At 39.6% G+C, this 23,845-nt stretch overlaps 1 protein-coding gene across 11 annotated transcripts in view; it reads right to left on the bottom strand.

Annotated features, from left to right (window-relative positions):
• PAM (peptidylglycine alpha-amidating monooxygenase) overlaps positions 1-23,845 on the bottom strand; it is a 221,095-nt gene that overhangs the window by 122,170 nt on the left and 75,080 nt on the right. For all 11 annotated transcript variants that reach the window (XR_012158986.1, XM_073344599.1, XM_073344602.1 and 8 more), the window contains one exon: positions 7,730-7,787. Coding sequence is in view for 10 of the 11 variants with exons in the window: in XM_073344599.1 (XP_073200700.1) it covers positions 7,730-7,787 (58 nt within the window). In the remaining variant the exon portion in view is untranslated. The remainder of the gene's footprint in view (positions 1-7,729; positions 7,788-23,845) is intronic.

Raw genomic sequence — 23,845 nt, 5'->3', positions numbered from 1 at the left:
AATTGGCAATACCTCCCAGCTTTGTATCATCTTCAAACTTTATTAGCACACTCCCACTTTTTGTGCCGAGGTCAGTAATAAAAAGATTAAATAAGATTGGTCCCAAAACCGATCCCTGAGGAACTCCACTAGTAACCTCCCTCCAGTCTGAGGGTTCACCTTTCAGTATGACCCGCTGTAGTCTCCCTGTTAACCAATTCCTTATCCACCTTTCAATTTTCATATCGATCCCCATCTTTTTCACTTTTACTAACAATTCCCCATGTGGCACAGTATCAGTCACCTTACTGAAATCTAGGTAAATTAGATCCACTGCGTTTCCTTTGTCTAAAAAAATCTGTTACTTTCTCAAAGAAGGAGATCAGGTTGGTTTGGCACGATCTACCTTTTGTAAAACCGTGTTGTATTTTGTCCCATTTACCATTGACCTCGATGTCCTTAACTACTTTCTCCTTCAAAATATTTTTCAAGACCTTGCATACTACAGATGTCAAACTAACAGGCCTATAATTACCCAGATCACTTTTTTTCCCCTTTCTTAAAAATAGGAACTATGTTAGCAATTCTCCAATCATACAGTACAACCCCTGAGTTTACAGATTCATTAAAAATTCTTGCTAATGGGCTTGCAATTTCATGTGCCAATTCCTTTAATATTCTTGGATGAAGATTATCTGGGCCCCCCGATTTAGTCCCATTAAGCTGTTCAAGTTTCGCTTCTACCTCAGATATGGTAATATCTACCTCCATATCCTCATTCCCATTTGTCATGCCACCATTATCCCCAAGATCCTCATTAGCCTCATTAAAGACTGAGGCAAAGTATTTGTTTAGATATTGGGCCATGCCTAGATTATCCTTAACCGCCACTCCTCCTCAGTGTTTAGCGGTCCCACTTCTTCTTTGTTTGTTTTCTTCTTATTTATATGGCTATAGATCCTTTTACTGTTGGTTTTAATTCCCTTTGCAAGGTCCAACTCTACTTGACTTTTAGCCTGTCTCACTTTATCCCTACATGTTCTGGCCTCAATAAGGTAGCTTTCCTTGCTGATCCTGCCCATCTTCCACTCCCTGTATGCTTTCTGTTTTTTCTTAATCACCTCTCTGAGATGCTTGCTCATCCAGCTTGGTCTACAACTCCTGCCTATGAATTTTTTCCCCTTTCTTGGGATGCAGGCTTCCGATAGCTTCTGCAGCTTTGACTTGAAGTCATCCCAGGCCTCCTCAGCCTTTAGATCCAGAAGTTCTTCAGTCCAATCCACTTCCCTAACTAATTTCCTTAATTTTTGAAAGTCAGCCCTTTTGAAATCAAAAACCCTAGTCGCAGATTTATTTTTGTTTATCCTTCCATTCAGTTTGAACTGAATTAGCTTATGATCACTTGAACCAAGGTTGTCCCCTACAACCATTTCTTCTATGAGGTTCTCACTACTCACCAAAACCAAATCTAAAATGGCATCCCCTCTAGTCGGTTCAGCAACTACTTGATGAAGGAATCCATCGGTATATATACGGTAATATATACAGTAATACCTGCAATTGCTTTTAACTATTTTTTTTTAACTGATTACAGTCAATCATAATTGATAGTCTCCCTTTAAATTCTCACAATAATGCACAATTTGAAATTGAATGTTACTTTATACACTGAAGAAAAAGACAGTGGTATTGGTCTGACACCAATAGATATCCAATCTATTGGTCTGATACCAGTAGGACTGCGATTTTTTTTCTTTGATGTTTTGTGGTGCGTTGTGATTGGCACAATCTATATGAGTGCTGAAAGACCGATCAATCAAGGTGATCAAGGTTTTGCCTCAGGTCTTTGTTGGGATGTTTTAATCTAAGCCACAGATACAACTATTAGAACACTGCATGCTGAGAACACTAAGTAGAATGTTTCCTTATGTCTAAAGGTGAAAACAAATGGATAATTAGATATGCATGCATACTCAATGTAAGGGCCTGACCCACTGTTATTTGAAAGGCTCCCATTGACGTCATTGAACTTTGGTCTGGACTGTAAGTGTTTTTTTTGGCTCAAGGAGTTCCTAAGTTTTGCAAGCCCACCTTGTGGTGGGGAGAGAATGGACGAGCCCACAAAGGGAGCTCTCCAAGACTGCTGTCCTGCAATTCTGTGTTCCAGCTGCACCCTGAGTGCCTAAATCTTTGGCACTAGAGGCATGAGACACAGCAGGAAATCACCAGCCTCTACATAGAGATATATGACTATAGCTACCTCCCTTCTCTGACCTCTCCTCTATCTATCCACAATTGTAAACCACAGACCTGCACTTCAGGCATAAGCGATGAACATGAGTTTAGCTGTAAACACCTGAATAGTTTGTATAGCACAACACAAGACAGGTAACAGGAGCAGAGTGGCAATGATATTTGCAGATGACCTCAAGATTGAGGTGTAAAACCATAGCACCTATGCCCTTACCCGAGGACAACCATAAACTCATCCATTAAGTTAGGCCTCTTTCCCACTCCAATCCCATTACTCCCAAGCAGGCAGCCCAGAGAGCCAGATGGCCCTGGAATCTGAAAGTCCCCAACCTTGTGCAGTCTACACGGTGGGACAGCCCCAGAGGGGAGGTCACTGGGACATGGTTCTAGGACTTCCAGGCTCCCAGCTCTATGATAGTAACCCTGGAAGCCTTGAGACCCCTGGCTCAAATAGGGAGCCTAACAGCCCCAGGAAACCATGGCTTCAGCCTGGGCTCTGGCAGGATCCCTGCCACAGAGCAGGATGCCTCGTGGCCCCCAAAGATCTGGTTCTAGCTGGGGTTCCGGGGGCTGCTAGGTTGTCTGCTGAAGAGCTGTGACCCTGGAACACCAGCAGATTTCCAACAGAAGCTTGCCTGTGTTTCAGAGAAAGTTTTGACAAATCTGCATTAGATTAAGTGAAACATTTTGCTCCAGAGAATCAGCATTTGCTGACAAAACTAAGTTTTGTTGTAAAGTTTCCAACCAGCTCTGTATATAATCCCTTTATGTTATTTATTAAATTCACCCAGCAAACACAGTTTGTGCATTATGTAGTTGAAAATAATATTCTTGCTCAAATCTTCACTCATACATCTTCCAGCTGGGATTTTAACTTCAACCTCAATGTATTTTGTAATATAAAAAAGTGATAATTTATAAATGCCATTATGCTACAAGGAGATTAGCCGAATTAAGAATTGCAATCTAGGGACATACTAAATATCTGTATTTATATAAAGAAACTTGGCCTCACTTCTCAACACAGAGCTCCCCATCAATTGTATTATGAACTCTGAGGGAGATGGGGGGGGGGAATTGATTCTAACAGTGTCTAGTTTAACAATTTAAACTAATCCTTTCTAATATGGCTATCCTTAAAGATATTAACTTTATATCTCTTACCCTTTTAAAAAACAGTTCCCCCCCCCACTCCCTAAAAATAATTTTCTATCATATTTTTCAGGAATGTAATAAGACTGACCAGGATATATGAACACTCACTGTTAGATGGATTACAAAGGAACCTAGATGTGTTACTTTAGCAGTGAGCAATGTCACCTGGCAATGAGCATGTTTAAATATGCAATACTGTGGTAACAAACCAGCAACATTCAGGAGTATGGGGGAAAAAAGCAATAAATCAAATTATTTCCATCTGCAAATAGGCTCCATCTCATTTGTATAGTGCAGTTTGACAGATAAAGGCTCACCATCAGTCAATAAGAAAAAGACATTTATTTACTGGTCAGCCATGTGAGCAAAAGTAAAGGGATGAAGATGATAGTCAAATTTCTTGGCTGAGTGGCTTGCTGTCAGACTCAATTCTTCCGAGTGTCTGTAGAACACCCTTCAGCTATGACAACTGCTCAGTAGTCAAAAACAGATTGTAGCAATGCCAGCACCAGTCGGAGTGAAGACACTTTCTATTTGCCCAAATAAAAATAACCAAACATTTATGAAGATATTTAGAAAAAATCTTGATGATTGTTTTAAGTATATTAGGGATTGTCACTTATACCTTCAAGACAATTCTCCTCATCTGGTTTACCTCACAGGCATTTAATTTCATTTTACATGATATATATGTATATTCAGCTTAAAGTCAATGGTGGGATCTACACAACAAAAATAGAAATAGCCTTTAGTCAAGATGCATGGGCCTAGAGGAGAGAGAAAGGTGGAAGCTCAACAAGTTCCAATAAGCATCCAATCCTGACATTTTGACTCTATCCCAAGAACATCATACAGCGAATGGGCAATGTCTACCAGAATATACATAGCTATCCCTAAAAAAGGCCATCTAGAATAACACTCAACAGCTAATTATGAAGTTCATCTTCTAATAGAAGTCTGACATTGGTGAGGCCTCATCTGGAGTACTGTGTCCAGTTTTGGGCCCCACACTACAAGAAGGATGTGGATAAATTGGAGAGAGTCCAGCGAAGGGCAACAAAAACGATTAGGGGTCTGGAACACATGGGTTATGAGGAGAGGCTGAGGGAATTGGGATTGTTTAGTCTGCAGAAGAGAAGAATGAGGGGGGATTTGATAGCTGCTTTCAACTACCTGAGAGGTGGTTCCAGAGAGGATGGTTCTAGACTATTCTCAGTGATGGAAGAGGACAGGACAAGGAGTAATGGTCTCAAGTTGCAGTGGGGGAGGTTTAGGTTGGATATTAGGAAAAACTTTTTCATTAGGAGGGTGGTGAAACACTGGAATGCGTTGCCTAGGGAGGTGGTGGAATCTCCTTCCTTAGAAGTTTTTAAGGTCAGGCTTGACAAAGCGCTGGCTGGGATGATTTAATTGGGGATGGGTCCTGCTTTTGAGCAGGGGGTTGGACTAGATGACCTCCTGAGGTCCCTTCCAACCCTGATATTCTATGATTCTATGAAGAGTTAACTTATAATTCTAGTCAATATAGTCTATGGACAGGCTCTGGATCAGGTTGGTCAATTTAGACAGAGGACTCTTGTGGCTTTTATCTATGCACAACATACACTGGATACAGCTGCAAGTGTGACTCTATTGCTTCCAACTGTTTTATTTTTAGAATGAGATATGGTGAGTGAAATAACGTCCTTTATTGGACCAACTCCTGTTGGTGAAAGAGACAGGCTTTTGAGCTCCACAGCTCTTCTTCAGGTCCAAAAAAGGATATTACCCACCTTGTGTCTTTCATATCCTGGGACCAACACGGCTACAACACCACTGCAAAGAGCAATGGAATATATCACATTTTATTTTTAGAAAGTAAACTTTGCTTGTAAAATGTAATATTTTATTTTGGGAATCTAAATTATGATGGTTGCAGTTTGAGAATTTTATTTCTGCGGATCCATTCCCTCTTGTTCTCCTGGATATCGATTGGCATCTGGAGCAGTTTCTTTTTGGTGGATCTATACAAGCTTTGCCTTGCCTTGTATCATACTCTATGTCATTGATTGATTGAACTGCGAGTTTACACAACATTAACTTGTGCATTATTAATAATCATCCAGAGCACCTGGTACTGAGTAGTCAACATCCTTGCTCCAGAAAGAGCTGTGAAATAGTGCATCCAAATACCTCATGGACTAGTATCTCTGTCTCCTACAGTATGTCTATACTGCAGTTGAAGGTGTGGTGGCAGCAGAGCTTGGCATACCAGCGTTAGCTTTAACCTAGCCAACATGCCTAAAAACAGCAGTGAAGACATGGCACCACAGGCAGTGTGGGTTGCTCAAGCACCCCAGGGACTCAGGATACGTACTATGCTATGTTCAATGCTATGTTTAGTCAGTGTGTCTAGATCAAAGCTAGTGCAGGTATGCCAAACTGGGCTGCAATCATACTTTTCACCGCAGTGTAGACATACCCCTAGAAGTAGGGATAAATTGGTCCTTTTGCTGCACACAGGAATATCCTCAAGATTCTGATCTTAAACAGAAACCACGTGAGGAAGAGGGAATAAGAGTCTCTGTACTTTGCTGCCTGCTGGTATCTGACAGAACTCAAATTAAAGAAAAAGAAGGCATTTTAAGGAAAATGAGAATGACAACATCTGTGGAGGCAAGAGCACTAGAGACCTAAGATGCCCACAACATCGATACAAGGCAGATATAGGAATATCATTGTGCTGTTGAAATCGCCCACACACACGTCACTAAGCTGCAGTGAATCATTCTGGATGGTGGAAATTGGAATTTCTAATTCACCTAAGGCACTCACCTATTACATGTCCAGTTGTAATATATGCATGTTATGGAACAAGTGAAACAAAGGGTTTAAACCATCTAAAAACAAGAAGAGCAATTCCTCAGGAGACACAGGTATCCAAAAGCTATGCTTCTGCCTTTTTACAGACATGAAGGGGTTCATCTGGATCATCACTGACGCCTTACATGATTCACAACTACTGTGAATTCGCCCACGGTTGTGTTTTTTTTAAAAACCATGCTCTTTGGTAAGTCACTCGTACAACAACCAACAAAACATTTCATACATATTTAATGCTTGTAAATACAAAAATTTTAAAAAAGTACTGCAAAGAAAAAAAAGGTTTTCACAGTAAATTTCCTAAGAAAGGAACTGCTGCAATTTTGAAATTAATTGAAGTACTACGCATAAACTTGCCTATAATCTAGGTTAATATACATTTTTCTAACCAAACTAAAGCAGCACAGTCTACTACACACACTGTATGGTGAGTAATAGTTTATTAAAGACTGAACTACTTTGATAACCCTGTCATGCTTTTTTCTTTACAGGCATCAATCTCACAGCCACAAAATAATGCTGCAGCTATGGGCTGCTTCGCTTCTTGACAGTTCCTACTTTTTTATTTTTGATATGGCAATTAGAACTATATAGGGGTGAAAAATTCAAGGGTATTGTCCTATTGCAGATTTGTGGGTCAGTTCCTGTGGGGAGCTCCACATGAAAATATACTCAGAATATGCCACCAGCAACTATATATACTTTTCAACCCATTTATTGATCACCTCATACAGTGCACTAAGACTCGTTCTGGCAGAAGGAAGTAGAAAAATACAGGGGCTCTACCTTTACCATTGTTTTCCTTTCCCAGTATTTACAATGCATCATGAAAATGAAACTAACTTCAGTCAAATGAACCATTTGCTTGTCTCCTTCCTTTCCTGAACAACTAGATTGTTTAGAAGCAGAGTAGAATAAAATTGAAGCTACCCAGAAGACATACTGAACATCTGGTGCTTACTTTAGTGATCTACTTACTTGATTTAAACACTGATACTACTATAGTAGGTCCTGTCAATTTATTTGTCATCTCATTCATGCCAGAATATATTTAAAAAAAAAAACAACAAAAACACGACATTTTTTGCCGACGAGTAAAATCTTACTGTGGCCATTGTTGATGATAAGTGCAGAGGATTTACTGCCTGTACTAGCAGGTAAATAAACAGTCTGTTCAGTAGAATGGAATTAAATATCCAGCCACAGACAGAAAGCCAATACTTCACAAATGGGACTGCTTGGTATTAGCTGCCATAGGCATCTGCATGCAGCTCCTTAACTACTATTACTCATGAATCTCCCCAGATACAGTTTGTTATCTTGACTCTAAGTGGCTCTTTCTAGTTTGTTTCTGCATTAGGAATGATGAATGCATTTTAGAAACTTTGACAGTAAAAGATTAAGTTCTTATGAGTCAAAGAAAGCTGTGTAGTGATTTCAAAAAGTCCTGATCAGGTTTTTCCCTTTAGCTCATACTCACCTACATAGGCTTCCTCATCCACTGGCAGATGTAATGACATGCAGAGGTAGGTATCAGACTATTAAAGAAACAAAAAAGAATAAAAATTATCTTAAAATTGTACCTTGTTAGAATGGAAATAAAATAATTCTAACATTGAAACTCTGCTCTACTGACACATGGGAACAAGCAATTGTCCAAACTTATAGCCTCATAAATGGAAATTATTTGCTAAGGCTATCCAAAAAACCAACAACTAAGAACATAGAGAAAGGGAGACTTGTTACTTGCCTTCTAATCCAATCATACAAAGTAAATCAAAGGAGCGCACTAAATAAAACAACACCTTATTGGACATTTGAATATTTTTTCTCTATTTGACTATAATCTATAACTTACTGCATTCTAGAAAACAGCAGTAAGTCATGGCTAGATACACATCTACCTGAATCAGAAATTCTTTGCTTGTCCCTAGACTTAAGTAAGTGGTCTATTTCTGCCACAAAGCTTATTAATATTGAAAATGTGTGCTAGAGCAGCAGCAGCAGCAATCTAAAAACTATATGTTCTTTTTTAATACATGCACCTCACTCCAATTAGAATGAATTGGAACTATGCCAGAGCATCAGGAAAAGAATGTACTCCTTTAAGAAAAAATAATGGAAAAGAACAGAAGCAACACAAAATATTATTTTCAGTTCTCTTCAACTGTTAATTGTACAGAACCATCATTTTCAAGAGCAATTAGGTCACTGCTCCCATGAGACATGAGAATGGTCCCATGAGATGCAATAGGAAGTCCAGCCATCACATGTAATTCATGGTTACCATCTTCAAGTCTATACTGATGCTTTTGGGGCAATAAAACATTTGTTTTAGCATTAAATGCACATCACTTAAAAATTGGAAGTGCTCAAGTAGATACTTCAAAATTAAACGTGAACTACTACAATGCCAGTTGCAGTCACTGTGAACCCAAGATAGTGGCCATAGTGAAGTATCAGCAACTGCTTTTGCAGTTATGAACAACTTGGTTCATATTTTCAGAGATGCTGAGTACCCAGAACTCCAAATGAAGTCACTGGTAGGGAAGGAGAGGGGTGGAAAGAATGAACAAGAACAATGCTAAAGGAAGTTTTTTTTTATGAAAACCGAAAGCTTCCAAAAACCACCAAAAGACTGCATATCAGTCCTTTTGACGTAAAAGCTATCATCATATTTTAAAGGCAGGTTGCCAAATCCATTGTTTACCCTGAGGGTTCAGACTGGATTTTAAAATCATTAAAAGATGGACCGAATTAAATGGAAATTTTTGGATCCCTGTCAACCTAATAATATCAGGAGGCTCATCAGTAGAATGGGCAATAACCTAACAATTCAGAGCATGGGGTATGCTTGCTATGGTGTGTGAACTATACTGCAAAACAGAATAATGATGTGATGGACTGCACTGGCCTCAACGTGAATTAAATAGTCAATCCCATCTTTGCCCGCCGGTTATAGGACAGGCGCCATAAAAATAAACTCTGTCCAGCAAAAATCACAATTAATAGCAATGCTCTTCTATAAAGATCTTGGCCAAGGAGACTGTATGATGTATGAGTTAGCTTGCTACCATGGTTTCTTTATATCCAACAGATATCAGTTTGTCTCTGAGGCCAACAATATCATATTTATATTATGGTATCAGATGAGGAAAAAAAAAAGATACTATTCACTACTGCATCTTAACATGAACATTTTATAGGGCATAATTTCTTAACGAGAGAGATCATCTATTTTTATTAGACTAGCGCCCACAAGCTCCAGTAGGACAGGGGCCTCACTGTGGTAAGCACTGTACAAAATACATAGCAAGATAAAGTTTCTGTCCTAAAGACAAAATACAGCAAACATGCCCAAATAATAATAATCAGATATAACTGAGGAGGAAGGACAGGTGTAACGTTGATAAGACTATGTGGTTACATAGATCAGCTATGTACGCTATTAGATAAGAAAAAGCAATATGCTAAGTTGTTGTGTCTTTTGCCAGGAGCTAGGAAAAAGCAGAGAAGGACAAATGATACAGCTGATGTTGGGTGTGGTTATATATTCTAGCTAGGTGCCTTTGTGGAGTCAACACTGAAAACATAACTCTCAAAAGGAACTGAAAGAGCAACACACTCTGCACATTACTTTTTTTCATTAAATCTTTGGGTTCACAAGCAGCATGTTTAAAAATAAAACTTCAAGTAAATCAAGAAACAAACTCTGTTCAGTGTTTTGAAAGTCAACAAGAACTAACAGGTAGAAGCTGAAGTCAGACAAATTAAAATATAAAAAAAGGCACAAAATGTTAATAGTGAAGGTGATTAACCTGTGGAACAAACCACCAAGGGAAATGGTGGATTCTCCATTTCCTGGATTCTACAAATCAACACTGGATGCCTCCTGGAAGAGATGATTCAGCCAAACACAAGTCATTGGGCTCAGTATATTGGTGAAATTCTATGGCCTGTGTTACAAAGGAGATCATACTAGATGATCTATTGGCCCTCTTCTGGATTAAGAAATATATGAATCCATACACATCATTGGAAATTAAGGGGCACCAAATTGGGTGGTGTGATGTACATTTGTTTCAGCTGTTGTTGAATCACAATGGTGATTCTCTGCCCTACTATTACAGTATGTAACCAAGTAGTAAAATGTCCTGGGCAAGGTTTTCATTATTCTACACACAATCCAACCTAACACCACACACATTCACACCCATTCTTTTTTTACACTTACGCTCACAATGAAGTGTTCTATATCTTAGCATATTGCCAAAGGCTCTTAAGTAATCTGTCAGAAAACTCAGACTCTAATCTACTGAAAACGGATGACACAGTAAAGGAAGGAATTAATCACAGTCATTGCTTTAGGGTCTCTCACTCTGGTACTCTGCCAGTCCTAAAGCAACAACAAAACTTGAAGTCTTAGAATCATAAAATCATAGAAATGTAGAGCTGAAAGGAATCTAAAGAGATCATCTAGTTCAACTCACAGTGGTGAGGTAGGACCAAGTAAACCTAGACCATCCCTGACAGGTGTTTGTCCAACCTGTTCTTAAAATCCTTCCAATGATGGGGATCCCAAAACCTCCCTTGGAAGCCTATTTCAGTGCTTAACTACCCTTATATGTCCCCCTCCCACAGTCTTCCTTTCTCAAGATGAAAGATGCACAGTTTTTTTTAAACCTTCTCTCAAAAGTCAGGATCTCTAAATCTTTTAACATTTTATTCGCTCTCCTCTGGACCCTCTTCAATTTGTCCACATCTTTCTTAATGTGTGTCCAAAACTGGACACAATATTGTATCTGAAGTCTCACCAGTGCCAAGCAGAGCGTAACAATTAGCTCCCATGTATTACACACAACTTTCCTGTTAATATGCTCCAGAACAATACTAGCCTTCCTGGCAACTGCACCACAAGATATGTCTACACTGCAAAGAAAAACCCTCAATGCTGAGTCTCAAAGCCTGGGTCAATTGACTTGGGCTTGCGTGGTTAGGGCTGCAAGGCTAAAAATAGCAATATAAATGTTCACAGTAGGGCTGGAGCCGAGGTTCTGAAATCCAACAAGGGGGGAAGAGTCTGAGAGCTCAGGCTCCAGCCCGGGCCTGAACGTATACATTGCTATTTTTCTTAATATTGATTGTGTTAAGTATCTGGTTTACAGTTTACCTTTTCAGTGAAGACAAGCAAAACAGGCATTAAACACCTCAGCCTTCCTGATGTCTTCTATTATTAGCTCTCCTTCCATGCTAAGTAGAGGACCCTCAACTTTTTCGTTGTCTGTCTCTTGCTCCCAATATATTTCAAGAATCTCTCCTTATTGCCTTTTATAACTCTGCCAAGGAGTAACTCATTTTGTGCCTTAGCCCTTCTGATTTTGTCTCTAATGTTTGTGCTGTTCTTTTGTGCTCCTCCTAGCAATTTGTTCACGTTCCCACTCTTTGTGGGATTCTTCTACAACTTTCAGGTCATTCTTGATGGAGCCATATTGCCCTCTTGCTATTCTTCATATCAAAATAGCTAGCAGTTGTGCATTTAATATTGTCTCCTTGAAAAACTGCCAGCTTTCCTGAACTTCTTTTTCTCTTGGAGGTGCTTCCCATGGGACCTTACCTTCCAAATCTCTGAGTTTGTTAAAATCTGCTTTTTTTTAAGTCCACTGTCTTTATTCTGCAGCACTCACTCCTTCCTTTCCTTAGAATCATATCTTTCATTTTATGATCAAATCCAAATGGCCTTCAGCCTTCAGATTCGCAACCCCATTCCTCCTTGTTAGTCAAAATCAAGTCTAAAATGGATGCCCCCTGGTTACTTTGCACACTTTCTGAGACAAAAAGTTTCCCTGATAAACTGCAAGAATTTATGGGACATTTTGTACCAGAATATTGCTCAACTTCTCTCTTTTGCTGTATAAAGCAACACTGGGAACTGTCCAAATAAGGAATGTTTGCTGCAGACAATGTGCTGTTTGGAGACAGAGCCTCAGCGATACCATCCCATCGCCTGATCTCCCTCAGGCTCACTCATCCCATCCCTTACTACTCTTAACCTCTCACTCTCCTCTGACTCTTCCCCCAAAAATGCAAACTTACTTTAGCATCTCTCTCATCTTAAAAATCCTTGACCGCACTTGCCTCTCCATCTGCTGTCACATTTCCCTTCTTTCTTTTCATCTCTAAGCTCATTGAATGCACTGCTTGTAGTTGCAGACCTCTTCCACTATTCCATCCTGGACACTCTCCAGTTCAGCTTCCGTCCCTTGCACTCAACTGGAACTGCTCTCATCAAAACCTCTGGTGACTTCTTAGTCAAGTCTCAGAACCGGTACTCCATCCACATCCTCCTTGACCTGTCAGCTGCCTTCAACACAGTCAACCATGCTCCTCTTCTTGAAATCTTGTCCTCCTTTGCCTTCTGTTACTGCGTCTTCTCTCAGTTTTCCTCCTACCTCTCTAATTACTGCTTCAGTGTGCCCTTTGGATGATCCCCCTCATCTGCCTTCCAGCTTTTTATTGGTGTTCCACATCACTCTGTCCTTATTCCTATCTCTTCTTCCTCTACCCCTTATCTCTGGGTAATCTGATCCACAAAAACAAATTCAACTATCTGTGGATAACTCTCAGACCTACTTCCGTGCTCCACACCTGTCTCCTTCTGTCGAAACAAAGCTCCAGTTTTGGTAATTCACCTCTAAATGTTAATATCCCACACTTCTCCACAGAAAAAAGTTACATGGGATATTAATTTTCGGAGGAACACCACTAATTCTGTTTTTTCTATGTTTGTCTCTTCTCTCTCTGCTGTAGGTAGGGTGTGTACCCGTGCACGCGCCTCTCCTCTAACAGGATCTGAGAAAGATGCAATAGTAAACTATAGTAAACTAGTCAACTATTGCTGTTCAATATTTATATATCAGCAAAATTATGCAAGATGGTTTACATTTAATTTATTGGGGAGGGGGGTTGTACTCATAGGTTTGCTGTGCGAAAGAGGTCACCATTACAGAAGTTTGAGAACCGCTGAATATCTCATAGATACAGGTCCACCTTCTTTAATGAATAATTAAGATATACTTTTTGAGATGTTCCACCATTAAGTTATCCCTACTGTTGTTTTTTCCAATGTTGGTGTGAGCTGTGGGGTATCAGGAATTGAAAGTTTTTGCAACTGTGTATTTTGCTATAAATGGGAAATAACGGATATCAAACTAATATGGTCTATTATTTGGTATACCTCCATATTTGTTTTTAAGGTGTTGTCACTTTTCAAGAACCTGAAAAGTTCTTATTATGACAGAAACCTTTTCATACATTTGCATTTCTAACCTAGAATACACCACAGCAAAAGATAAACAGAGGGACACCCATATCTTGAATACTGTGTGCAGATGTGATTGCCCCATCTCAAAAAAATATATTGGAATTGGAAAAGGTTCAGAAAAGGGCAACAAAAAGAATTATGGGAATGAAACAGCTTCCATACGAGGGGGGATTAATAAGACTGGGACTTTTCAGCTTGGAAAAGACAACTCAGGGGGGATATGACTGAGGTCTATAAAATCATGACTGGTGTGGAGAAAGTAAATAAGGAAGTGTTATTTACTCCTTCTTATAACACAAGAACTAGGGGTCACCAAATGAAATTAATAGGCAACAGGTTTAAAACAAACAAAAGGAAGCATTTCTTCACACAACGCAGAGTCAACCTTGGAAATCTTTGCCAGAGGAGGCTGTGAAGGCCAGGACTATAACAGGGTTCAAAAAAGAACTAGATATATTCATGGAGGAGAGGTCCATCAACAGTTATTAGCCAGGATGGGCAGGGATGGTGTCCCTAGCCTCTGTTTGCCAGAAGCTGGGAATGGGCAACAGGGGATGGATCACTTCACTACCTGTTATGTTCATTCCCTCTGGGGCACCTGGCATTGGCCACTATCGGAAGACAGGATACTGGGCTAGATGGACCTTTGGTCTGACCCAGTATGGCCATTTTTATGGACAATGGAGCACAACTATATACAATGTTCTCAAAAGATTAATACACTACTAGCCTGCAAAGCTAAAGTTAAACAACCTAACACAAGCTGTTTGAGTCAATGCTAACCTACTTGCAGTTCTACATGCCAGATACTTTACAAACAGTGATGGGGACCATAATTACATGTTCCACCTTTCACCACTTCCTTTTTAACTGTTCAGTAATATTTATGGATAGGTTATGAGGGTTTACGAGAAGGAGACAATATCTCCATTCCAGTGTAGTTGCTGGGCAGCAGTCTTGAATTCTGAAGAGAATACTTTGTGTAATCTCAAAGCAATTAATTCAGAAAATGAACATTCAACCTTATTTCATGTTACTGGGATTAACTGTGTGTCATCTGTCTGTTTGGCTGCCACCATCTATCTCAGAAGTGACCGACCTTCAGTTATTTTGTACATAGCTGATGTTATAATAATTGGGCCTACAAATTTATCCTAATTGTGAGCTCAACTCTGGGAAAGTGGATGTAAGTTTACAAAATGTTTCAGTAATCTGTAACAATAAATGCTAATAGGAAAAAATGCAAAAGGGAGTCAAAGACTGAATTAGTTCAAACTAAAATCCCTACTGATATAACTCAAGGATTGTGTTAAGATCATGTCTGATAAACAAAAGAAGTGTGGAAATCAATGAACCAAAATTTAGGGTCCTTAAAAGAGAAGACTTTAGGGAGAAATCAGCGATGAGAAAGTGCAACAATTGCTGACTGAAAGAAGGGGAAGGCACAAGCTTCACCATCATGTCTGCCACTGTCTCCTGAGACTCCAGCATATACCATAGTACCTTCTCTGTTTTGATCCCGAGAGATGTTCTGGCCAGGCTAGGGCTGCCAATTTTGGTTGAACATATTCCTGGAGGCTTCATCACATGACTGGAGATTCCAGGACAATCCTGGAGGGTTGGCAACAGTAGGTCAGACCAGGCCAGGCCAAACCAGCAAGAAGGACCCAGATGAAATCAACACCTCCATCAACTTCAGCTAAAATCCATCCACTACCCGGAATGTCATCGCCCCTGCCAATGAGTCCTTTTCCTTCCCTGATGCCTTATTTCTTCTCTTTCCTATCCCGCTCCTTTTTGCTTCTGTTCAGTAGGAGTCTGGCTTATCCAGCCAAGACTGCATATTGTGCAACACTGCTGTAAGCCTGTGACCAGAAAGGCAGCTAAAAAGCAATGCCCTAACCAGCCCAATGTTTGTACAAGTTTGCTAGGTCTTGAATTGCTAATAAGAGCATTTGCTGTGCCTCTGTTTTTCAGCAATGAAACTGCAAGTCAAAGTCAACACCAGAGACAGAAGCTGCATTTTCTATCTTTGCTGTTCTGTTCTCCACCTCTCTTGCTATTGCCTAGTTTTGTCTTCTAGGAATGGGATTGGATTTTAACAACCGTAACAGCTCCTGCCAAAATAAACTAACTTTTCCCCCATGTCAAAGTTCCTTCCCCACCCTGAACTCTAGGGTACAGATGTGGGGACCTGCATGAAAAACCTCCTAAGCTTATTTTTACCAGCTTAGGTTAAAACTTCCCCAAGGTACAAACTATTTTACCTTTTGTTCCTGGACCTTATTGCTGCCACCACCAAGCATCTAACAAACATAACAGGGAAAGAACCCACTTCGAAACGTCTCCCTCCCCCCTACCCCAATCCCCCCAAGCCCTACATCCCCTTTCCTAGGGAAGGCTTGATAAAAATCCTCACCAATTTGCATAGGTGAACACAGACCCAAACCCTTGGATCTTAAGAACAATGAAAAAGCAATCAGGTTCTAAAAAAGAAGAATTTTAATTGAAGAAAAAGTAGAAGAATCACCTCTGTAAAATCAGGATGGTGAATACCTTACAGGGTAATCAGATTCAAAACATAGAGAATCCCTCTAGGCAAAACCTTAAGTTACAAAAAGACACAAAAACAGGAATATACATTCCATTCAGCACAGCTTATTTTCTCAACCATTTAAACAAAACAGAATCTAACGCATATCTAACTAGATTGCTTCTTAACCCTTTACAGATGAAAGGGTTTTTCCTCTGGCCAGGAGGGATTTAAAGGTGTTTACCCTTCCTTTTATATTTATGACACACACCCCAAATCACAGATAGGGTGAAACGCTGGCTGTGATTTCTTCCTGGAGCTCTAGGAGAAAACAGAGTCTAACGCATATCTAACTAGATTGCTTATTAACCCTTTACAGGAGTTCTGACCTGCGTTCCTGCTCTGGTCCCTGCAAAAGACAACGCAGAGAGAAGCCTTTGTCGTCCCCCCCAGCTTTGAAAGTATCTTGTCTCATCATTGGTCATTTTGGTCAGATACCAGTGAAGTTGTCTTAGCTTCTTAACCCTTAACAGGTGAAAGGGTATTTCCTCTGGCCAGGAGGGATTTAAAGGTGTTTACCCTTCCCTTTACATTTATGACACCCACAAAAGGACATTTATTAACATCTGAGACACTGTCAAACAAGGGTTCCCACTCCCCCTTCAAAATGTTCTCTACACCTAAAGGGAAAGGGAACAAAGAAAGACTTATTTAATACTTAACATTTTAACATCTTGTTAAAAAGAAACATTTTAAATGCTTTAATTCTTTCCCTTATTTTTTGTATCTTTAATACAAGGTTAAAAGGACGTTTAATGGTGTGTTTGCTATGGTACTAAGCAGACTGACGTCTCCATATACCAAACCCCAGACCTTGTTCAGAACTGTTTAATGTTTGACAATTTCCAGGTCATGTTAACACCTTTGATTCACTGGGCCCATTTAATTAAAATTAATACAGCAATGGTTTGTAAAAGCACTCTAGAATAAAAGGAAATACATTAAAAGTAAAACATTTTTAAATGGATATTAGGTGGCCAATAGGAAAGTTGTTCTAGTTACTAGCTGACAAGTGCCCTCCCCCCCCCCCATCTCTCTCTCTCTCACACACACACTTACTTCATTCTCTTTAGTCTCAGAAAGGTTGTGGAAGTGAGTCAACAAGAGGACAGTTAAAGCATTAATGCATTAAGCATTAAGAGGACAGTTAAATGACATTCCAGAGGTAAATCAGCTGTGCTCCAGAAACTGTAAATTCACTTACATTGGGGAAGAAAAATCGGTTGTTGCTCCCACATTCCCGGCAATAACATTACTTTTAATAGTAAGAGTTCAGGAATATGTTTGCCAAGTTTGTGATGCATCAGATCATATGCAATTTTCTCTGTGTAAATAATGTTTTTTTTTAATTCAACTATTTTGGCATATTACTATTATTTGTGTCTAGAATACCCATGTTTGGTGCAGAATGGAAAATCTGTTCTTATCTATTTGAAAAGTTCTTATCTTGTTACTGTCTGCTCATTGGTTCACATTCTGAACATTTTGCCGTAAGTGAGTAAAAACAGTCAGGACAGGAAGAAATTAAGCAATATCTCTACAGAAGTACTTAGAGAGATGTACTAAATTCAGGTCACTCCTGTCAGAAGCTGTATTAGCCAGCAGCAACTGGTCAAGTTTATAGTGTCCCCTAAATCCAGGAACCTTCGAGCAAGATTCATTTTTCTTCCTACATGAATTCCACTCGTTCTGCCTGGGAAGCTGCCATTTTTCTAATGAAGTGTACTTTGTTACAACTGGGTTGGCTACTAGTTTTATAAATCTCCGACAATTAACCTGATATCTACTTACTGACGCTTTAAATACATTATTTCTGATTTACTAATTCGTAATAAACAACATCAGCATGATGGTCTTAGTAAAACTGAGTGTATTTTAAGAATGTTTTGATGACTTTTCTTACATCCAACTAGGACCTGAATTTTTTTTTTTTTTTTTGGGTTTAGGATTTGGATAGGATAATATTGTTACCACTTAAAATTGGCAAGAATCAAATTTTGGGATAAGGGCTGGGACTGTTTTTAATACTACCTCATCACTGCTGAATACACAGCATTGGTCCTCCATCAATATGACACCCAGTTCTGATATCCTGTGAGGAGAAGACAGATTTCCATTTTGAGAATTTGTGGACATGGCTGCTTCTGAGAAGGATATATTATTGGTCCAAATGAGGAAAGAATTTTAGATTTCATTTGTTAAATTAATAGATTTCTTAATAGAAAAATGATTTCCTCTAAGGCTGTAACACAATATGGGAACAATGGTGTCCTCCAAAAAGGAACTTAAGTATTTTATTTAAGAGGTTACACCAAAACTTGGATCAAACTTACAATAAAAATAATGGGTCAGGTTCTCTGCTGGTGTAAACTGACATAGCTCCTTTGAAGTTAATGATTTTGATTTACACCATTTTAGGATTGGGCCCCAAAAGATGAGCTTCTATTAATGAACTTGATCCACATGATTGGTGAAAGCATTTTCTTTGTAGGTGAAGCAGGAATAGGCCCACTTCCTGTCACTAAAACTCCAACTAGCCAACACTGGTGCTTGTTACAATTATTTGGACAGACCCATAGAATGGAGCCCACTTGTCTGACCAGCTCTGGTATGCGGCCTCCTGCTCTGTTGGCCCCGCCCCATAATTATACAATGGCTGTGAATGCGAGTGTGCTTTGGGTAAGCCAACTCTTTATGTCAGTTTTCTCATGTGTAATACTGGGATAATATGTTTACTTCCCCCCTACCCAAGGATGTTGTGAGGATTCATTAAATTCTAAGTTTTGTGAAGTACTGTGAAGAAAGTATCAATTATTACTAGCTCTGGGGCACTGATCTGTTCTTTAAGCACTTAACTGCATAACCACAAATTCAAATTCATACTGCTGTATTTTTGCCCATTTCATCAATTCACAGTGAATAATTCTTACACTATTTCCCTTTATCCATCTTCCAAACTGCCAGTGGTTGATACTAACCCCTCAGTTAATGGAGACACTGCTATTAATGAACAATATAACTGCAGAGAAGCAAATGTCAATTGCCCTGCAATCTTTTGTCATTATTTCATATTAAATTATAAACAAACATTATGTGTACAATCACAACAGCATTACTGGTTTGCTAAAGCTTGCAAATTGAACATGTTTATACTCTGCATACTTAAAAACATTTTCATAAACAGCATTCAACTTGCCTGAAAGTGTTGTTTTTCCATCTTTCATATTGACCAAATGTTTTTAAATTCATCTCCCCCATCCATTCCCACTTACACTGTCTCTGAAAGAGACTCGTACATCTATTTTCATTCTATCTTTAAAAGTCCCACACTGGTGAACAATGAACAAAGCCCATAATGAATCATTTTCTTGTACTGCTACCACCTCTAACAATTTGCTGAATAAAGAAAGATTTAAGAACATCCTCCTAAAAATTAAATAAAATCCCCAGTACTCCTCCCAGATAAAACCCATTAGGTATTGAACCTCCAGCAGTAAGATGTACTCGAGTCCTTATAAAAAGAAAAGGAGGACTTGTGGCACCTTAGAGACTAACAAATTTATTTGAGCATAAGCTTTCGTGAGCTACAGCTCACCATTGGATGCATTCAATGTGAAGTCCTTATGTTACACATCTTACTTGTACTTCTCATGTAACCCTACTATACAGAACATCTGGGACAAATGCCATCTGAAAGTTTTGGTATAGTTAGTAATAAATACCAGAAGAAATTTACATACTATGGGTTGTTGGTTTTTTACATGTTTGAGATAATGCATTATTCAAAGTCACCTATTAAAACTCCTATCAGATCAACAGGGAAAATATACCACTTCACATTTATTAACCAAACTGGAGAATTATTTCATTTATTTCCAGATTTATATTGCCTGAATTTGTACTTCAATGAACATTATAAGAACTGCTTGGAACTATTCCACATGACTGTTGCATTCTTTACACAAAGTGCAGACAACGCTCTTGCAACACAAAGCTTGCTTTTCACAGTTAATGTACTCTCCTTAATCAGACATAAAGGGACAGTTCTGAATGATTCAACGAGGAAGATTTTTGTAGTTCTCGTACGTAAAAAAGGTCATCATAATCAAAAATCCAAAAAAAATGGAAACATTATTTAAAAGAGGGCACTTCAGATATGGCAGGGCTGCAGTATCTGACATGCCAATATGTTGCGTAGATTATCATGTGCTTAACAATTCTGGTATTCAATTAAAACAAATGTATGTTTACCCTGGTAACCTTTGCTTCACATAGCCTACACAGGACTTATAAAATACAAAATATATTTTTTCTTAAATGATCTTTCACACTGAATTCTAGCACACAGAATTAATAAATGGTTTGAAAACGTGATCCACAAGTTTTATCTTTAAAAAAAAATAATAATCAGGAAACTATAGGGGTATGCATCCAATGGACAGCTGCAAGAGGCAGACATTCACATCTTAACTTTAGCAATAGTTTTAAATTTTGGGTCTCCAGAAGTAACACCAGCTGGCTCCTAGTAGGATGCAACATACTAGCATACAACATACAGGGGCACCACCAATGCAGCTGCTGTTGAACTCCTTCACCTGCCTGGAGCATGGAGTTACTCCTTAAAGAAATTATGTTTTTTCTCCATTGTTAGAAAACTGCCCAATATATCAAAAAGCCCACTACTTACAGGACCCATATGTGGACTAGCTGCATGCAGTTTAAGTAACAAAGCTTCACTCACTTGTATTCAGTAAATTATTGGGCAGAAAAAATGCCAAAAAGAAAATATTTGGGACAGTGAAGTAAATAAATAAGAGCAAAGGAAAGAAAGAAGTAGGATGGATTAAAAAAAGATTACAAATATGTCAATAAGTCATTTTCCCATAACGTACATTTTGTTTCCAGAGCCTGTATTAAGAATTCTAAGCACCACCACCATGCTCCTATTTAGCACTTTTCATCAATAGATTTCCAAGTGCTTTACAAAGGAGGTCAATATCATTATCCATTGGTAGTGCCAGAGACCTAAATCAGTCTTCTGAGGATATGTTATGGGCAGTGCAGACCCTTCAGGATCCAAAAGGGTACCCTCAGATTCTTAAGTCTACCCATGCCTCAGTTTCCCTAGGGAGGCAACATCTGCCTGTGGTGGAGGAAGAGTAACTTAAGGTCAGAGAAATACACTCCGAAGCTCAAGAGGAAGAAGGCAGCACCCTATAAACAAAGATTTTAATAAGGCATCCAATACAGTGAAAGGTGGCTGCTGCTGCTTGAAGGAGATCTCTCCTCATAACACCGTTTGTTGAAGAATGTGTGCACCTGTTAGTTTACTTCTTTTTGGGTTGTGGCCTTAGTTTGATTAAACAGCCATGAGTTGAAGATTTTGTTTTGAAATCTGTCTGGATGAAAATAAACCAGAACTTTTCATAGGTGCTGGAACAAGGAGTGCTGCCACACCCCCTGGCTAGAAGTAGTAATTACAACCCAAATACATGGTTTCCACCTTCAACACCCCCACTATAAAATATTTTCCAGCACCACTGGAACTTCTTAGGAAAAGCTCTATTTTCCTCCTTTTAAACTGTCTTTGCTTGTTTGGTAGGACTTGTTAGTAAGGTTTGCTACAAAGTGCATTGGTCCCACTGATCATAAATAAAGGAATGAATTGAGGATCATACAGTAGTCCTATAGAACAGGGATGGGCAAACTACTGCCCACGAGCCGTTTTAAGTCAGCCCGCAAGCTCCCGCTGGGAAGCGGGATCTGGGCTTGCCCCACTCCAGCTGGGGCACTGAGTCAGGGGCCACACCACATGGCTCAGCCCCACTCTGGCTGGGGCACAGGGTCATGGGCAGCCCCGCTTCGGTCAGGGTGCCGGGGCTGCTCTGTGCAGCTCCCAGAAACCGCAGCATGGCCCCACTCTGTCTCCTAAACGCTCCAATGGGAGCTACAGGTGCAGTGCCTGTCAATGGGGCAGTGTGCAGAGCCGCCTGGCCGTGCCTCCGGGTAGGAGCCGGAGAAGGGACATGCCACTACTTCCAGGAGCCACTTGAGGTAAGTGCCACTCAGAGCCAGCACCCCTGAGCCTCTCCTCATGCCCCAACCACCTGCCCCAGCCCTGATCACTCTCCAAACCCCTCTATCCCAGCCTGGAACACACTCCTGCACCACAAACCTTTCATCCCCAACCCCACCCCAGAGCCCGCACCCCCAGCCGGAACCTGCACCCCTTCCTTCATCCATGCCCCAATTTTGTGAGCATTCATGGCCCACCATACAATTTCTATTCCCCGATGTGGCCCTCAAGCCAAAAAATTTGCCCACTCCTGCTATAGAACATGTCTAATTAGTTGTCAAAGTTTGTTTTCTCTTTTTAGAGTATTCACAAAAAAGACAGGAGAGGGGAAAGGTTTGTTTGAGAGACTGTGACAGGGTGCTATCAGCAGCACACTGATCACTGACATTGCTGCAGTCTGGAGGCAGATGCAGTCCTACCTGAGGGCAATTACACACTTTCCATGGGGGACTGTGAGCACCTGAGTGATAACCACTGTGTTAACAAGATAATTGGGGAGAATATAAGGAGAGGAAACAGGAAGCAAGAGGAGCTCAGAATATGAGCCTGAGTTGGGGAGTGAGGGCTGCAGGGAAGCCTGTCTTTGCAATAAGCCTGTGTTGCATAGCAGACAGGGATCCCGCAGATCTTGCTGCCATAATAGTGGGAGCGGGTAAAATGTATTTTGTTGTGGGAAACACTTTATACTTTTAATACTTAAATTTAAGCAAGGGATTGAAAGATTTCATGTCTATTATAAGAGGAGTTAAAGTATTTTTTACGTGGTTTAAGCAAGATATCTTTTATTCTTTGAGTGGCAAAAATTGTGTCTGAATTCCGTTTACATAGTAACCAACCATTTTTTTGTTTGTTTCTAGTAGCATTTGCAGGATCTAAGGTTTTTGCAGGTGGGAGTGGTATAAAAATGCAAGAAACAATGCAGGAGTTGTTGGGAGTGGGTATTGTAAAGTGGAATGGGAGTGGTATTAAAAAATAGTCCCACATTGGGCTCTATTGTACAAGAAGATGTAATACTCCACAGTAACTTTGTTCTTATTGGCTATAAATTATTTTAAAAACATTTAAACAAAAAAATCATTAAGATGTAGAGGAGAAATTACCGTCAAGTGGATTTATAATCAATTTTGTCTATTTTTGCAGATTTCTTTAGCTTTTAAAATTAGTTTAGTTTCCAATAATCGAAATGCCATAGTCTTATTTCTTTGCCATTGATACTGATTAGATATAGCTGCTCAACTATTATCCAAGAAACTTTTATATCTTCACCACTACTTCTCTATCCTTCATAGAAAACACAATGTTCAGAGAGGAAAGTTCTGCCCCAGAACAAATAAGTGTAGCTTACTCCTGTTTACTCAAATTAGACTGCACTTGCTGGTTAGAATGATGAACTTCTCAGTTTGTGCACATCAATATTATAGAATATAATGCAACGTCAACACATTTCTCTCTGAAGAAAAGCAGGACTCAGAAACAGAAGGTATGCACCCCTAAGCCATACTGGCACTTCTCTAAAGTTACTAACTTGCCCCCCTGAATCCCAGCTTTCATTTTTTTTTTAAAAGAAAGTCTAACTGTTATGGTTGTGAAAAAACCCGCAAGAATG

The sequence above is a fragment of the Lepidochelys kempii genome, chromosome 5, assembly GCF_965140265.1.
Source record: "Lepidochelys kempii isolate rLepKem1 chromosome 5, rLepKem1.hap2, whole genome shotgun sequence".
Classification (NCBI taxonomy): domain Eukaryota; kingdom Metazoa; phylum Chordata; order Testudines; family Cheloniidae; genus Lepidochelys; species Lepidochelys kempii.
Note: the sequence above shows the minus strand (reverse complement) of the source record. Positions and strands in the feature narration are given on the sequence as shown.